This window comes from Mercurialis annua, linkage group LG1-X (genome assembly GCF_937616625.2).
Source record: "Mercurialis annua linkage group LG1-X, ddMerAnnu1.2, whole genome shotgun sequence".
In the NCBI taxonomy this organism is placed as follows: Eukaryota; Viridiplantae; Streptophyta; class Magnoliopsida; order Malpighiales; family Euphorbiaceae; genus Mercurialis; species Mercurialis annua.
The window spans coordinates 72,716,052-72,734,013 of record NC_065570.1 but is presented as its reverse complement, the minus strand read 5'-3'; the positions used below and the strand labels follow the sequence as shown (position 1 = coordinate 72,734,013).

At 32.0% G+C, this 17,962-nt stretch overlaps 1 protein-coding gene across 19 annotated transcripts; it reads right to left on the bottom strand.

Annotated features, from left to right (window-relative positions):
• Window positions 1-1,524: 1,524 nt before the first annotated feature.
• LOC126686163 (transportin-1-like) lies at window positions 1,525-13,564 on the bottom strand. Of its 19 annotated transcripts, none has more exons than XR_007643816.1 (25): window positions 10,826-10,880; window positions 10,176-10,314; window positions 9,756-9,820; window positions 9,549-9,642; window positions 9,347-9,472; window positions 8,834-9,190; window positions 8,036-8,440; window positions 7,816-7,894; window positions 7,635-7,745; window positions 7,320-7,404; window positions 7,122-7,221; window positions 6,920-7,045; window positions 6,259-6,758; window positions 5,786-5,888; window positions 5,518-5,679; window positions 5,297-5,376; window positions 5,119-5,222; window positions 4,803-4,887; window positions 4,604-4,704; window positions 4,469-4,512; window positions 3,602-4,343; window positions 3,472-3,519; window positions 3,178-3,222; window positions 3,007-3,074; window positions 1,525-2,909 (listed from the first exon to the last, which is right to left on the bottom strand). XR_007643816.1 is itself a non-coding variant. In XM_050380205.1 (9 exons), coding segments are annotated over exons 2-8 (435 nt in total). In that variant the 5' UTR covers window positions 12,167-12,252; window positions 12,360-13,564; the 3' UTR covers window positions 10,315-10,403; window positions 10,826-10,867. The 19 variants fall into 19 exon arrangements, 2 of the variants coding, with proteins under 2 accessions (XP_050236162.1, XP_050236168.1); XR_007643811.1 differs by having other exon boundaries at window positions 3,602-4,512; window positions 6,259-6,608; window positions 6,708-6,758; XR_007643814.1 differs by having other exon boundaries at window positions 3,602-4,512; window positions 6,259-6,608; window positions 6,716-6,758.
• Window positions 13,565-17,962: the final 4,398 nt, after the last annotated feature.

Genomic DNA, 17,962 nt, shown 5'->3' with positions numbered 1-17,962 from the left:
AACAAAATCATGTGACTTTTTGAATAGTTATATAGGTAAAAAATATTGATGTGTTCCATTCAGACTATTTTCTTGTTGAACTTAATGTTGATTAAAAATGCATAATTTCTTGAAAAATATTCTTTCTAAAAATTTCGACCAGGTTCTAATAATTGCTTATTTTTCCTTATTGAACTGGAGTTGGTGAGAGGTATCTTGAAATCCATGAAATACGCCTTCACCTAAGGATGACAATGGGGTAGGGTGGGGCGCGAATACCATCACGCTTCTATTGAAAATCCTCGTTCTGGTTACCGTATAATTGATGAGGGAAACCATCCCCATTTCCATCTCCATGAAAGTTTGCCATACATATGAGGATCATCATTTCCGTTTAACTTTTAAAATATGACGGTTTTTATTTTCTATTTTGTATTTTTTAAATTAAAAATTTATAATACTCTTATAGTAGTTTGTCCCAAAAAGTTTCTCTAACAACTTGGAGTAATAACCGTAATTTAATTATAAAAAATGTTGTTATATTTTATTTTAAAATATAAAAATATAGTTTTAATTTTTAATTTTTTGAATTTAATAAAATTAAAATTAAATACTTAATTAATAATGCAAATATAATGTTGGATCTTTTGACCAATATATAATTATATACGATATTACAATTTATATAAATAAAAATTAATCGAATACAAACAAAAAATTAATAATAATATAAATATATATACAGAGGCGGACCCAGCTGAGAGGATGAAGGCCCGAGCGCTCTTCCAAATTTTTTATTTAAAAGAAAATTAATATTTCAATATTTTAGTTTTAAAAAATATGATTATTAAATTTTATATTCTTACAATCGATTTCATGAGTCTAGAACAACATTCCCCGTCACCTCCTATATTCGTGAATAGAGAAGGAACTTCCCCTTCCACGTATGTATCCATGGAGATATTTTGCTCTATTAGCGGTGTTCCCATAGAGAATTAGAAATTTTATTTCCTTGCAGTCAAAAAAGTGGAAACGTATAAAAGATAAGTGACAGATGTGGGATGGTGGTGCATTTAGAATACATTATTGGCATGAATTACCTCAATACATTCGGGTCCCACGAACCATTAGCCCACAGTTGTAGGACTATTGCCACATGTCTCACTTACTGCCGAGTCTCTTACTTAAAACCACAACCGCCTTCCAGATATAAATATTTGCACGTATCTTTTCTCCATGCTTCTTTGGTGACATGTTGCTTCTATTTAATTTTTCTTTTCTCCACTTAAATTCAAAGTTGGATAGTATAACAGCGCTTTAGTCTCTAATCTCAATGATTTATGCCATGGCATTACACAACAACAGTCCAATTTTCTTTTTAAATGCTTCTTTTTATTTGAAAATATCAACACTTTATTTTTTGTTTTGGATGTTAAATCTTTAGACTAAATAAGATAAAAATGCAATGCATAACAGTTTGAATAACCGAACCAGTGGTTGGTTCCTACGGTAGAAATTTCAACTTTAAAGTTTTAACATCAGTGCTTGAGAAATCAGAGAAAAAGATATAAATGCCTTTAATAAACTCTACAAAAATAAACATCTTTTATTCTTTAACAACATGTTAAGCTGAGGTGGCATGAAGCTGAATTGTATTGGTCTATTGGAGTGAGATGGTTCAAAATCAGCTTTATCTGAACAAGACTTAAAATGGAAATTCTGCTTCAGAAGACACTTGCTGATCCGGAGGAAACAAGCTTCACATTTGCATCTTCAGTGAAATTAGCTGTAACAATTGAATGCAATACCCTTGCACCATCTACAGATCGGCAGTCCATTCTACACTAAGAGATGAGCACATGCGAGTTAGAAATAGCGACTATAAAATTCAAAGGTAGCAACTGCACAAAAAGAGTGATGCCAGTTGGAAAAAGTTGAATTTACCTACCCTAATCCTAATATACTAAACCCTAGCTAATACCTTCAATTTTAAACCCAAATTCTAACCCAAAATATAGCAACCCTTGAAACCTAATCCCAAAAATACTAAACCTTAAACCTTAATCTTACAACCTAACCCTAAACATTTAACCTTAAACCATAATCCTAAACCTAAATCCTAAATCCTAAATATACTAAAACCCTATTCCTAACCCTAGTTGTACAAAAAAGATAATAACAGATGCAAATTTTGAAAGCTTTCACCATTTGATTAAAAAACAAACATTTATATGGGATAATGACATTTGTGTCTTCTTTTTGTTAATTATTTCTCATTTTAACCCCTAAAATCACGATTTTCTAATTTTGTGTCTTGCAACTCGCGGAACACTTCCGCGAGTTGTGTAACTCGCGGAACACTTCCGCGAGTTGTCCTACGTGGCTCAGTCAGTGAGGAGCCACATGGATAAAGTAACTCGCGGAAGACTTCCGCGAGTTACTTTTGTCCTACGTGGACATGTATAAAGTAACTCGCGGAAGTGTTCCGCGAGTTACTTTATCCATGTGGCTCCTTGCTGACTGGCCAGCTTGGAGCCACGTAGGATAACTCGCGGAACTGTTCTGCGAGTTGCATAAATCGCGGAACAGTTCCGCGAGTTATAAGGCACAAAATCAGAAAATTAGAAAAATAGGGGCCAAAATGAGAAATAATTAATAAAATAGAGACAAATGTGTCATTAACCCCATTTATATACCTTCTAAAACAATCATATTATTTTAAAAATTTGTTAATCTTTTACTTGGTAAAATAATAAGCATACAATTCAATAACGATACAAGCAAACTTCACAGTTATACATCAAAATATATAATTTAAATTTAAAAAGAAGAAAGAGCACTTATCGTTATGTTTGTTCCTGGCGTGAAGATTAAAACCATTAACCAAACTACTATAGTATGTAGTAGACAGTGTAAGATAATGACATTTCCTACAAAATGAAGAAAAGTTTTTTCAGATCCAGCTGAAAAACGGATGGGTCAATACTCAATTTCGATTAAGGTATAGGGAAAAACCGAGAAGTCCACCTACTGTCTCTGAGCAAACGCGAGAAAGACATAAATGATCAATCTGAGTGTTTTTGACAAAAATCAATCTGAGAGTAAGTTCACAAAGTTAATAGCATTATTAGAATAAAAACAATGAGAACATGAAAGTATATTTGGAGACTAACCCCCCCCCCCCCCCTCTATAAATACCTTTGATAGTTTAATCTTATGATCTGAACAATTTCTTTGAAACTCCTGATATAAAAACAATAAATACAGAGATCAAAAAGATTTCAAAATACATGTAATACCAACAGTGAGCAAATGTAAAACATTAAACATCAAATCCTACAATAAAAACAGTTGTGTCCTATAATAATAATCATGCAATTCCAAAAAATCGTAACTATTATTACAGTCAGAATTAATAAAAGGGGAGAAAATACTTATCTTTCTACTTCTTCTATCTTAAAAATTAATCAAAATTGACATTTACTGATTTACCTCTTGGTTGCCTGATACAGAACATAAACTTGGGATCTGAATAGGTGTCTACATTTCAAGAACAAATAATAAGAACTGGAAAATAGATTGAATAGAACGTAAGTATGAATCTAGCAAGACTAATACTAACCTTTGCGAACATCAAATCAGAATATGATAAGTCTGCTGTTTAAAGACTTAGTGCGTGGAAGATGAGAAACAGATATAAAGTGAACATTTCTTAATGCCTGCATGCTGAACACTTTATCTCTCTCTCTCCCTCTCTTTCTTTGCCTCTATTTCTCAGCAATTTCATCTACTTTTCTTAGTCTCTCAGCCTCTTCATGCTTTCGGGATTCCAACAATGCAGCTTTCTTAGCCTCTCCTTTTTACACTTCACATAATAGATTTTCTTTTTCATACAATTTCATCTAATTTATTATTTCCGACCTTTCCCATAACTCTTGAAAATTTATCTTGTATTTAAGTATCCGAGACAACCTATTCTTCCTTTTGAGGTCCCCATGATGACATTGTCTCCTTTTGAGGCCGTCTCTTCCACTAATCGCTTTTGAATAACTCTTTTCTCTTACTTCTTCTCCCGTCTATCAAATATATAATATTTCTTGAAGGATCCTTTCGTTCTTTTTCCTTCGCTCAAGTTCAAGAGCATGCCTCTTTTGCTCTGCTTCTTCTCTTTTCCTCTGTTGTTGCAGCCTCCTTGATAACTCCCTTTGTATCATTTCCAGTAGTTGGAATTCTTCTTCCTTCCTTCCTCTTCTCAATAATTGATTTACGAGCAAGATGTCCCTTATGTTCCTTATCCACAATCTCGCATTTCATCCGATTCAAGATCCATATTACTAAATATATGACATTCTTCACATGATCAACTGAGATATGATTTGGAAAGTCAAATAACCATCAAACAAAAACAAGTAGAGACAAGACACCTCATAACCAAAGATCAAAAGGGAAAAAAAAACTCTAAATCTCGAAGTGGTAGACTTAATCAAACCCATTTTTCAATCTCCCACAGATCTCCAAGCAACTGGTAGTTTCCTAGAAAACAAACAGTGGTACAAAATTTATTGACCATGAACTATTACCTGCTAAAATCATTTATACACCATGAAACTATACACCAACTAACCTTTGTTCATCATTGTGATGCTAGACTAGAAGAATGAGATTTAACAGAAGCTCATCAACTGTAGGAATAACATTTTCATCAAGTGGATCGCGAAGCAAAACCTAAATCATCAATAGAGCTTAATTATTATAGACAAAACAAATTAACTAAACTGACTTCTGTTAACTAAATTCGGAAAAATTTAATTAAATTCAATTACCTCTTTAGGACTAATAATCGCCTTGATATGCCGCCACATAACGTAATAGAGATTAGTGAAATGGAAATTGAAACCATTGCAAAACCTATTAAAACAAAAAAGGCTTCAACAATTTTATTCCAATATATGTACTATACTTGTTACCTTAATTCATGTGAGATGCCATGGGTAGCATCATCAACAGTAACACAAAAGTAAGACCATGATAAATGATATAAATGCACAAAGAAGCAAAGATTCAAGAAAAACAATTTTGATATGAATATGTAAAATAAAACCATGATAAGAAAAACATAATGAGCAGAACAGGTCTTACTTCATCCCAAATCTGATCGTCAACTTTCACTCTTTAGGTACACAGATCTCGTATGTATGAAGTGTTCCTTTGGTTTTGTCTTCATGTACTTGTTCATCAGTGACCTATATATAATTTTCAATTCAAATTTAAATAATAATAAATTATACTGCTATTAACTAGAGAAATAATTTCATACCTTGCTAGAGATTAGGCAGCCTCTTTTTGAACAATCGCGGGAACAATTCATATGCACCTATATCTAGCGTCTCTGGATACCTGGAGATGGTCAAAATAAATTGAGAATAACAGAAATATCTAGTTCTTCTTGATGTGCACCAATATCTAGCATTTTTTTATTAGTGCAGAGTAATTGAAGAGAAAAGTGAATAAAATGGAGGGAAAGATAATAAAGCTCACCAAACAAATTCCAAACAGTTTTCTAGTGCCTGGAAGCTAAAACATTTAAATAATAGCTTTCACTAATATTTGAACTTTAATTTTATAAGAAGTTGTGTCTTTATGGTTAAAAGTTGAACAACTGCATGCTAGCTTTTACCCATATTTGAGCTAAAAATCATCCTGTTGAACAAAAAAAACACAAATTTTGTAAAGACATGAATTAGCAAATTGTAAATCTCTACAGTGTGAACTGGGTAGAGAATTTGCTTGCCTTTGACAATCGTACCGGCAAGAGAAAAACATTGTGTTGGAGATATTTTCCTTGGAGACATGCCAAGAAAGTTTGGAAATAGAGAGTCGAGACCTTCTATTTAAAGTTGGAGTGCCATCTGAGCAGCAGAGCAAAAATGAAATGGTTAGTTTAGAAAAAAGTTTCTATTCAAAGGGCAACAATATATTGTTGCACAGAACAATAATACTTAGAAACATTATTTCTATAATGTATTCTTTAAAAAAGATAAATTTTTTGTCATTTTTTGTTGCAGTGTTTTCGTTTTTGATTAATAGAGAGCATAGAAGAAGGAAAAGTAAACTGATCTGAAATCTCAGTTAGAAAATAAGTCTACCAATTACAGCTGGGGTGAGAAGCTGGCCATGGAAGATATATAAGATGCTTCAGTTCAACTAAATAGAATCTAAGATAACAACTTTTGAAATCAAAGAGAACAAAAAGATGGAAGCAGAATAAGCTTGTCTTACCTCATGATCGTCATGATCATTAAGGGATGGTTCAATAACAGCTTTATTTGACCAAGACTCAAAGTGTAATAATGCTGCAGAAGCCTCTTGTTGATTTGGAGGAAACAAGCTTCACATCTTCAATGCATCTTTCTCAGCTTCTCTTATTCACACTTCACACAATAAATTTCTTTTTTATGATCTCCCTCTTTTGCTTCGAAGCAAGAATGATCTAGTTTATTCTTTCATCCGATTCAAAATCCATATAACCAAATAATATGGCATTCTTCACATGAACAACTGAGATATGATTTGGAAAATACTGTTTCTATAACTTATTTTTTCATAGTGCTCCACCGTATAATGAAATCCTGGAAAGTCATATGACCATTAGACAAAATTACCAAACAAGAAGAGACACATCACCTAGTAACCAAAGATCAAAAATAACTAAATTTCAAAGTAGATACAAGCAAACCCATTTTCAATCTCCCATATGTCTCCAAATTGCAGGTAGGTTCCTAGAAAACAAACCAGCAAAAACTTAGTAACTATGCTAAATTCTGAAAATAAAAACACAAATATTTTTAAGTAAATGGTAAATGTTCTATCATATTCCAAGCAACAACATTTGCACAGAAAGTTGATATATATAAAGAGTTATAAGAATAAAATATAATACCCAATGAGTTCATCTCGAGAAGCAAGATCAAGTGCCTTCAAAATTTTATTAGTTAGTGTTGTCTTTGGTACACGGCCATCAGAAGCCCTTATTGCAGTTAAAGCCCTAACTACAATTCCATAGCCACTGCAATCACATACCACGGTTGATCAACTCTTAATGAAGAAAATAGTTGTTTATGGAACTACCAATTGACATTTACCTTTTGGTTGCTTGATACAGAACATAAAATTTGGGATCTAAATTGCAGCGGCTTCATATAGGTGTCAAGGATTTGTTTCAAGTGGATCACGAAGCAAAACCTAAAGCATTAATAGAGCTTAATTATTACAGACGAAACAAATTAACTAAACTGACTTTTGCTAACTAAATTTGGAAAAATTTAATTAAATTCAATTACCTCTTTAGGACTAATAATCGCCTTGATATGTCGCCACATAATGTAATAGAGATTGGTGAAATGGAGATTGAAACCATTGCAAAAACTATAAAAACAAAAACGACTTCAACAATTTTATTCCAATAAATGTACTATACTTGTTACCTTAAAACATGTGAGATGCCATGGTAGCATCATCAACCGTAACACAAAAGTAAGACCATGATAAATGATATCAATGCATAAAGAAGCAAAGAATCAATGAAAACGATTTTGATATGAATTTGTAAGATAAGACCATGATAAAAAAAACATAATGAGTAGAACAAGTCTTACAGCATCCCAAATCTGATCGTTAATTTTCACACTCCCCTCTTTAGGTACACAAAGCTCGTATGTGTGAAGTGTTCCATTGGTTTTGTCTTCATGTAATTATTCATCAGTGGCCTACATAAATTTCAAATTCAATAAATAATAATAAAGTATACTGCTATTAAATAGAGAAAAAATTCAGTACCTTGTTAGAGATTAGGCAGCTTCTCTTTGAACAATCCGGAAACAATTCATATGCACCTATATCTAGCATCATCAGATTCCTGGAGATGGACAAAATAAATTGAGAATAATATAAATATCTAGTTCTTCTTGATGTGCACCAATATCTAGCTCTTCTTCATTAGTGCAGAGTAATTGAAGAGAAAAGTGAATGAAATGGAAAGAGAGATAATGAACCTCACCTAACAAATTCCGAACTGTTTTCTAGTGCCTGAAAGCTAAACATTTAAATAATAGCTTTCACTAATATTTGAACTTCAATTTTACAAGTTACTGTGTCTTGATGGTTAAAAGTTGTGTTGCATGAGTTTTGCAAGGGTATAAACGCTTTCCAACAATTGCATGCTAGCTTTTACCCATATTTGAGCTAAAATTCATCCTGTTGAATAAAAAAACACAAATTCTGTAAAGACATGAATTAGCAAATTGTAAAACTCTACAGTATGAACTAGGTAGAGAATTTGCTTGCCTTTGACAAGTTTCTCAACAAGAGAAAAACATTATGTTGGAGATATTTTCCTTGGAGACATGCCAGGAAGGTTTGGAAATAGAGAGTCGAGACCTTCTATTTGAAGTTGGAGTGCCATCTGAGCAGCAAAGCAAAAAAATAAATGGTTAGTTCAGGAAAAAGTTTCTATTCAAAGGGCAACAACAATTTAATGTTGCAAGGAACAATAATACTTGGAAACGTTATTTCTATAATGTATTCTTCAAAAAAGATAACTTTTTTGTCATTTCTTGTTTCAGTGTTTTCATTTCTGATTAATAGAGAGCATAGAAGAAGTAAAAGTAAACTGATCTGAAATCTCAGTAAGAAGATAAGTCTACCAATTGCAGCTGGGGTGAGAAGCTGGCCAAGGACCAGCTGTGTTACATGGAAGATATATAAGATGCTTTAAGTTCAACTAAATAGGATATAAGATGACAGCTTTTAAAATCAAAGAGAATAAAAAGATGAAAACAGAATAAGCTTGTCTTACCTCAGAATCGTCAAAATCATTTAGGACTGGTTCAACAATAGCTTTATTTGATCAAGACTTAAAGTGTAATGCTGCTTCAGAAGACTCTTGTTGATCTGGAGGAAACAAGCTTCACATCTTCAATGCAGCTTTCTCTTATTCTTCCATTTAATTCAAAATCCAAATAACCAAATAATATGGCATTCTTCACATGATCAACTGAGATATGATTTGGAAAATACTGTTTCTAAAACCTACTTTTTCATATTGCTCCACCATATGATGAAATCCTGGAAACTCATATGACCATTAAACAAAATTACCAAACAAGAAGAGACACGATGTAACCAAATATGTCTCCAAATAGCTGGTAGATTCCTAGAAAACAAACCAGCAAAAACTTAATAACCACACCAAATTCTGAAAATAAAAACACAAATATGTTTAAGTAAATGGTAAATTTTCTATCATATTAAGCAACAATTGAACAAAAATTTGATAATTGGAAAGAGTTATAAGAATAAAAGATAATACCCAATGAGTTCATCTCGAGAAGCAAGATCAAGTGCCTTCAAAATTTTATCAGTTAGTGTTGTCTCTGGTACACAACCATCATAAGCCCTTATTGCAGTTAAAGCCCTAACTACAATTCCATAGCCACTGGAATCACATACCACGGTTGGTCAACTCTTAATGAAGAAAATAGTTATTTATAGAACTACAAATTGACATTTACCTTTTGGTTGCCTGATACAGAACATAAAATTTGGGATCTGAATTGCAGTTGCTTCATATAGGTGTTAAGAATTTGTTTCAAACTCGGATTAAGTCTAGAAATTTGCATTTCAAAAAAAAATAAGTATAGAAAAAAAACAAATAAGTATAGAAAAAGAAATTGAATATAAACATAAGTATGAATCTAGCTAGCAAGACAAATACTAACCTTTGCGAGAACATAAAGCAGCATATAAGAATCTGAAAAGCCTGTTGTTTAAAGACTGATAGTGCCTGAAAGATGAAAAATAAATATGAAATGAATATTTCATAGTTCCTGGAAATTGAACACTTCATAATATGGAAAGAGGCACTCTTTGCTAAATTAAAAAATTAAAAATGAATTAAAAAAATTTCTAATAGAGAATAGTGCTCAGTATTTAAATTGTGTTGTATTGTGAGAATAGTGCATATAGAATGTATCATGCAAGTGCTGGTATTCCATTTCTTATCTAATCATTTGGCTGGCTACTTAAAATAGCATTTCAATACAGACAACAAAATGCTCTCAAACCAAGCTACAGTCTGAAATAACAACTTCTGAAATAAAAGAGAACAACAAGATGAAAGCAGAATAAGCTTGTCTTACCTTGGGATTGTCGTGATCATCAATGGATGGTTCAACAACAGCTTTATCTAACCAAAACTCAAAAGGGTAGTTCTGCTTCTAAAGACACTTGTTGATCTGGAGAAAACAAGCTTCACATCTGCATCTTCAATGAAATTAGCTGTAACATTTGAAATTAGTTTTACTATCAGCATCTTGAAGCAAAATCATTTTCAATCTCCCACATATCTCTAAACCGTTGGTAGATTCCTAGAAAACAAACCAGCAAAACTTAATAATCCAACCAAATTTTGAAACTTTTAATTTAAAAAATACTTAAATTCAAGCGACCTGATTTTTAAATTTTTATGAGCACATTATAATACTCAGAGCGGCTTGCGGAATTTTATTAGTAAACTAGAATCTAAAATCAGGTTTGAACTATGCACCCCAATTGTGGTGTGCATCAGATTGTTTTTCCAGGCTTTGTTTAAAAAGAAATTCAACTAAAACTGGATGCAGTAATCTGACCATTAGCATTATAGGAGGTAGACGGAAAAATTGAAAAATCTAAAATCAAAGACTATTCAGCTATTTAGATATGAAGTCTAAACAATTTGAGTTGCATGACAAAAATAAGATTAGAAGGCATGTGGGTAATTATCATTAAAACAATATGTGAAATTACTAACCTTTTTATAACCATGCAACACCTGACAAAGTTCGTTGGGTAGCTCTGTGCTCCTTATTTCCCATGTTTATGTGTTATGTTAGATGATATTGTAATTATAAATTCTAAAGATAATTTAGAAACAAGCAAAACCATTTCTTACATGCTAACTTATCGTAGCTTTGCACATGAATATAGTGAGCTTTAGCTCTCGAAGGATTTGCTCGAACCTGAAAGGGATCCCAAATACTCGAGTTTAGCTATTGTATCACCCCTAATGATTATAACATTTGAATCAAATTCATACCATTGCGCATAGGCCATGTAAAGCATCTTCATTTTCAATATCATCAGAATTCCTGCCATTCAAACAATTTCTGATGTGATGACACCATAGAAATTGGCACAAGAAATCATTTTGCAGTTACATAAATGGACCAATACTTTCTTTTGAGCTATAAGAAGGACCAATACTTACATAGACAAAGCAATACCATGATTGCATGAAATGCTCCATATGAGGTGATGAAATCTCAGGATAGACCCGTGCAAGCCTCCCAAATGTGATTGCACCATTTTCTATCAGTGATTTGTTGAGGTTCTATTTAGCAAATTATACATTTATCAATCAAAAAAGCAATAGCACATGCAACACTGAACACCTATGCGCGTGGTATATAAAACCACATCTACTAGAAATAATGAGATAGACAATTACCTCTGAAAATTTAAGGATTGAAACTAAACTTGATATAATAGTCATAAGTACAATTGGAGAAATTTCTTGACGAACCTATAATAATAAATTGATTTCAATAAATAAAATAATTCCGAAAGGAAATTCTTACAATTAAATCAGTATTTATATTTATATGGAGAGAGAGTTAAAAGAAAAGAAATTCTAGAGAAAATAGGAAGCTAGGCACATACCTTGACTGCTAATTCTCCAAAAGCCCAACAAAAATTGTTTGCATCAGACACAGTTCCCTTGAGCTTAGGTGTGCTCTGTGATATACATATTATTAGGTAAATCTACAGCCAAGCAAATAAAAGGGAAACCTTGAAAACAGGTTTACTAACTAGTTGTTTCGCTTCAACATTAAGAAATTCGGCCAATCAAGGTCACAAATGTACGCCACACACCTGAGGAAGTATAAAGATATTCACATCAGAAGTGAAAAAACAAGGAAAAAAGCCTAAAGAGCATAACCACGGAAATACAAATTATCTTGTTTTGCTAACACATAACACTTCTCGGCCTTAATTTTCAATTGTACCCAATTGGTAGAGAAGAATTTACCTGAGTTGAGTTCAGCCAATGACATTCACCCTTGCAAGGTCTCCAAACAGTGCAAAACCACATTGTCGAACATCAGAAGCATCATTCGCAGAACATTGCAGCAGCAGGTCCACTACCAAGACCCTCAGTAATCCCAAAAAGGAGACAGCCTGAAATGCTGAATAAATTTCAAAATTGTACCGCTAGTACACTTGTATAAATAAATAAATCAAAAAGTAAGGAATGCAACACGATGCAAGTGTTTAGACGTGCTCACATTTCAACTCTACAAACGCCCAGTTGATGTACTAAGAATAACACAACCATGGAAGCAAACATGTTTCTTTCATTCTCCTTACTATGCATTGCAAGTCTTGCATCAATATTATGTACTATGCATAAGGTAATGAAATTATGAACATAGCAGATATATAAACCTTAAAAATTGATTATGGCTATAAATCTAACAGAAAAGAGGCTAGTATTAGTAGTCACCCAATTACACAATCTCCCATTAGCGTTATAGGAGGTAGACTATTCAGCTGTTTAGATATATCATTCACTAATCACATAAAAAATGCTCAAAATTTTCACGAAATTTGTACCAAATATCAAGAGCAATACCCACCTAGGCAAAACTCAAAAAACTACAAACCCAAAAAAACTCAAAGCTCATAAAAGATTTCCTAGAATAACCAAAAATTCACAAACACGTAGAGAGAGAAAAATAAAAAAACACAACTAGGCACACAAACCCACTCAAAAGAGGAGAAACAAGATAAAAAATGACTCACACGAAGAATATTCACACAAATAAACTCACAAAGACACCCACAAAATCACAAACACTGAGACAAAAATACACAAACACTGAGACAAATTTACACAAAATAACAAACACTTGTAAGACAAAAATACACAAATTCACTAACATTAAGATACAAAAACGTTCACTTAGAAACACAAAAACAAAAATTACTAACAGAAACAACATTCACACTCATCATAGATACACAAAATCACAAACACTGGCACAAAATCACAAAAGTTATTGACCGCACTTACAAACTCAAAGTCACAAAATCACAAACACAAAAATACACTCAGAGATATGTACAAAACAACATATAAAGAACATAGAAGCACTAACAAAGGTATAAACGAACACAAACACAAACATTAAGAGAACTAAAGAAACCTAACACTCAGAGAGAAAAACACAATCAGAGCAAACAAACATAGATGTATAGAAGAATCCATGAATATGAACACATAATCAGAGAAACACGAACAGTTGGAGAGAACAAAATCAAAATACATATACAGAGAGAAAGAAAAATGAAATGAAATGGCGGGTTCGGTTCGGCTCATTTATAGTCATAAAATATAATCCTAATAACAATTGGTTTTGGTTTGGATGTAACGGTTCACTTTAATTCCAAAACCATTTGGGAATAAAATTGCGTATCCTTTTCGAAACAGGAAAAAATTGCAATGTAATTGTAACGGTTCACTTTATAGTTTGCTACTACTATGACAACTGTTGATTTTTTGGCAGAATAGGAAATAAATACTGATTTTTCCACGTGGCGTATCTTTTCAAAATAGGAAATAAATACTTGAGTAAAGAGTTAAATTACAGCTGTTGATTTTTTTTTTACTGGATGTCCTATTTGATAACTTACACTTTCATTTCATACCATAGGAAAAGTTATACTATCGTATATGTAAAACTAAAAAGGCTACTAAATATAAACATAGAAAAAAAATTTAGGTAGACTCAGTTTACCGCGTCATTTACAAAACCTATCACATTATGACATGTCATTAAAATAATGGCATTGTCATAATATTACTATCCAAAAGTATAAAAAAAATTAAACAAATTATGATAGTGCCATTATTTTAATGACGTGTTATAATGTGATAGGCTAGTTCACGGATAACGTGGTAGACTGAATCTACCTAAGAACTTCTCTATTTGTAGAAAGGAAAATTATGAGATTCATTTGAATAATAATAATAATAAAAAAATTAATTAAACATTTTAGTTTAATCTTTTTCATTTTAACTAAAATATGTTAGATTCTACAGTAATAATTGTGAGATTAAATAATCCAAAAATGTCTCCTCTCTTTAGTTTTTTATTTGTGGCCCAAATTTAAAAAAATCATCAAATTTTATTTATTTATCAAATTTTATTTATTTTTCAATTCTTATTTAAATTGTAGTCATTTATTCAAATTAGAGTGAAAACATTTAAATATGACTTTTATATTGTTTTTATTAGTCTTTCTACCATTAAAGATTCTAAATATTAATGATTTATTTGAACTTTTTTTCAATTTCAAACTAAATCTACAATTGAAACGGAGACGTAAAATATGAACTAAAATCGATTTTGAAAATTTAGATCATTTATAGAGAAAAAAAAGATAAAATATTTTCAAATAAGTTAGTCTAATTCTAATAAATTATGGTAACAAAAAAGATATGCTAAGTATTATATATACCTCATGCTTTAAAAAAAATTAACTCTTCTATTTTTTTAATATATTCAGGTGTATAACAATAACTTATTAATGTAGTTTTTATATATGTTTATCTATATTTATCTTTTATAATATCAATTAAATATAGGCTTAAATGTGCCAAAAATCACAAACTTTTGCGTGTTTTTGATATTTAACATAATCTTTTAATTTTGTCATATTTAACATGAACTTTCTAATTTTTTGCAATTAAGACCATGTGTGTTTTTCTTTGAAAAATAGTGTTATTTTACATCCAAAACTGTGACGTTTTAATCTAAAACGGTGTCGTTTTACATTCAAAATGGTGTCGGTGTCTTTAAATACAAAATTTTGAAAGTTTATGTATTTTTTTGCCAAAATTAAAAAATTATGTTAAATACCAAAAACATGCGAAAGTTGATGATTTTTAGTGCAATTAAACCTTAAATATATATATTTGACTAATTCTTTTAATGCTACTTGTTAAATTAATGCATCAAGCTGTAAAGTTTAATTTAGTATTAGGATTTTACAAAGATGCATTACTTGTCTAATTAAACTTATGAGTAGATCATGATATGCATATGAAACATACAAGTTTTATTTTACGTTTTTCGTACATAGATCGTGGATTTTTGGCTAACAAATACAATATAAATAGCCACTCAATGCATCAATGGAGATGGAGAGTCATATTTCATGCTAAATTTAATATGTTAGCATAAAATTTTATTTATGTCTCAAATATAGTATTGTGAAAAAGAAGTGTTATAATTAATTATTGCAATATTAATATTTGACAAATTTTATCAACCATGTGTTTTAAATTTAGTATAATTTATGATCATGTTATAAATTTTTATTTGGGTTGCAGATAATAGAAGAGTCAGACAAATTAATCTAGAATGTCAAATTAAAATTGCTAATGGAAGAACAATATTTCTTAATTGGATAATATTATTTTTTTTAAAAAGGAGTCCACTTTTTTCTTTTCTTCAAAAATAATTTTTTATACTAATTTTAAAAATTCAAAAGGTTATAAGTCTAAAAATCTAAAAGCCCATAATTTACAAAAGTTAGAAGCCTAAAGATGAAGTCAGTCCTAATTTGGCGCGCTATAGCGCAATATGTGTGGCTAAAGTCGAAACTTTTATAGTTGATTTTCATTAATTAAGTTATATCTTTCGATAAAATAAAACGGTTTTTAAAAAGTTGAGAATGTAAAATTTGGAGAACATGAGAAGTTGAATAAAGGTGGGCAAATTACAATTTTAAAAAGAGCCTATAAAATCAGAAAAGGTAAATTATAAGAGTACTTGGTAAAATCAATCAAAAATTCAAAAACTCCCATAAAAAAATCAATGTCAACTTCAAAATTCTTAAAATTCTTATGTACTGTAATTTATATTTGTCTTTAATTCAAATTCTGTTTTTCAACATTAATTTTAATCGTAACTTCAATTACAATTACAATGTTAATTTTTTAATTATAAAACTCTGTTTCAATTTTAAACTCTATTTGTAGATTGTTTAAGAACCCACTTAATATTTTTAAGTCCTTTTAAAACTGTCACAATCGCTTAATTTTAAATTCAAAATCTCAAATTTAAGTTATTACCTTCTGTCACGTTTACTCACCAACCGTTCTTTAAAAATTTACACGGAACAATTGAGCACATTTGATGTGACTATCGAAAAATGGCTCAAAAACTCGCAATAATTTTAAAGATGATGCAACCGATTATCAAAGGAAGGATAAAGAACTTATAACATCAAGTCAAAAGAACTTGTTCACCAAGTGATTAAACAATTTGAAAAATCGTTTGCATCTCTGATCTCGAAAATTCAGAGACACCATAAAATGCTGTTTCTATATGACATGTTATTACAAGGAACGGTGATGATAAAATATGAAAAATAGACCAAACCCATGTAGAGGTCCCTGTACTTTACACTTTTTTTCCGTAGGTCCTGATACTTCATTTTTGTATTATCTGGTCCCTCTACTTACCTATTTTTGATTTTCAGGTCCTTTGTGAGTTTTTTCCAGTCCTTCTACTTACAATTTTTGTTTCCTCAAGTCTTTCTACTTACAATTTTTGTTTCCTCCAGCCATATACAAAAGGACCGAAAAAAATTCATAAAGGACCTGAAAATCAAAAATAGGTAAGTAGAGGGATCAAATAATACAAAAATGAAGTATAAGGACTTACCGAAAAAAATATGTAAAGTACAAGGACCTCTATATGAGTTAAGCTAAAAATAGGCCAAAATCACAGCCTTAAAAAATGGAGCTAAGACCCCTACTAAATAAAGTAAAACGTGAAAAAAATGTAGAAAATATAGATATGCAAAAATAAGAGAAAATTTCAACTTCTCTATAATTTAGACAGACTATGACGGCTAATAATCACCGACGGTCCTCGACTTTTACCCTAACCTTCCGTAAACCCTCCAACCTTTCAAAAGCTTCCCTAAACCCCCCAACCTTTGTGGCGGCGCCATTCACGGCCCTTATAGACAAAACTACCCTTTTGGTTTTGGCGGCTGTCCTTTTTTTTGGAAAAAAACAAATAGTGGCGCCACATGTTAATTGACACGTCATTTAATGTCAAAATAAAATTGAAACACCCAAAATACCCCCTAAAAAATTAAACCAAATCAAATTTACTTAATCAAACCCAACCCACGGTCAATCCGCCCGCCAACCCGAACCACTCACCGCACCCGCCGCCGACCACCACCCGCCGCCCGCCGCCGACCCATCGGAATCTGCTCTTGGAGAGCAGATCTGAATCTGTTCTCCAAGAACAGATTCAGATCTGTTCTTGGAGAACAGATGCACATCTATTCTCCAAGAACAGATGTGCAGAAGACGAGCAACAACTCGTCTTCTCAGAGAAGACGAGCTGCTGCTCGTCTTCTGAAAAACGGAGAAGACAAGCTGCTGCTCGTCTTCTCAAAAACGGAAAAGACGAGCAGCAGCTCGTCTTCTCAGGGAAGACGAGCTGCTGCTCGTCTTCTCACAACCGGAGAAGACGAGCAGCAGCTCGTCTTCCCCTGAGAAGACGAGCTGATGCTCGTCTTCTCAGATCTGAGAAGACGAGCAGCAGCTCGTCTTCCCTGAGAAGACGAGCTGCTGCAGCTCGTCTTCTCAGATCTGAGAAGACGAGCAGCTGCTCGTCTTCTCAGATCTGAGAAGACGATCGTCTTCTCAGGTGAGAAGACGACGAGCTTGGTCGTTTTCTCACCTGAGAAGATGACCGGAGGCGGGTTCGGTTGTGGCGGTTCGATTTCGATAATTTAGTGGTTTGAATGGGTTGATTTGCTTTGATTTTTTATTTTTGTTTTAATTAAATTTTAATAG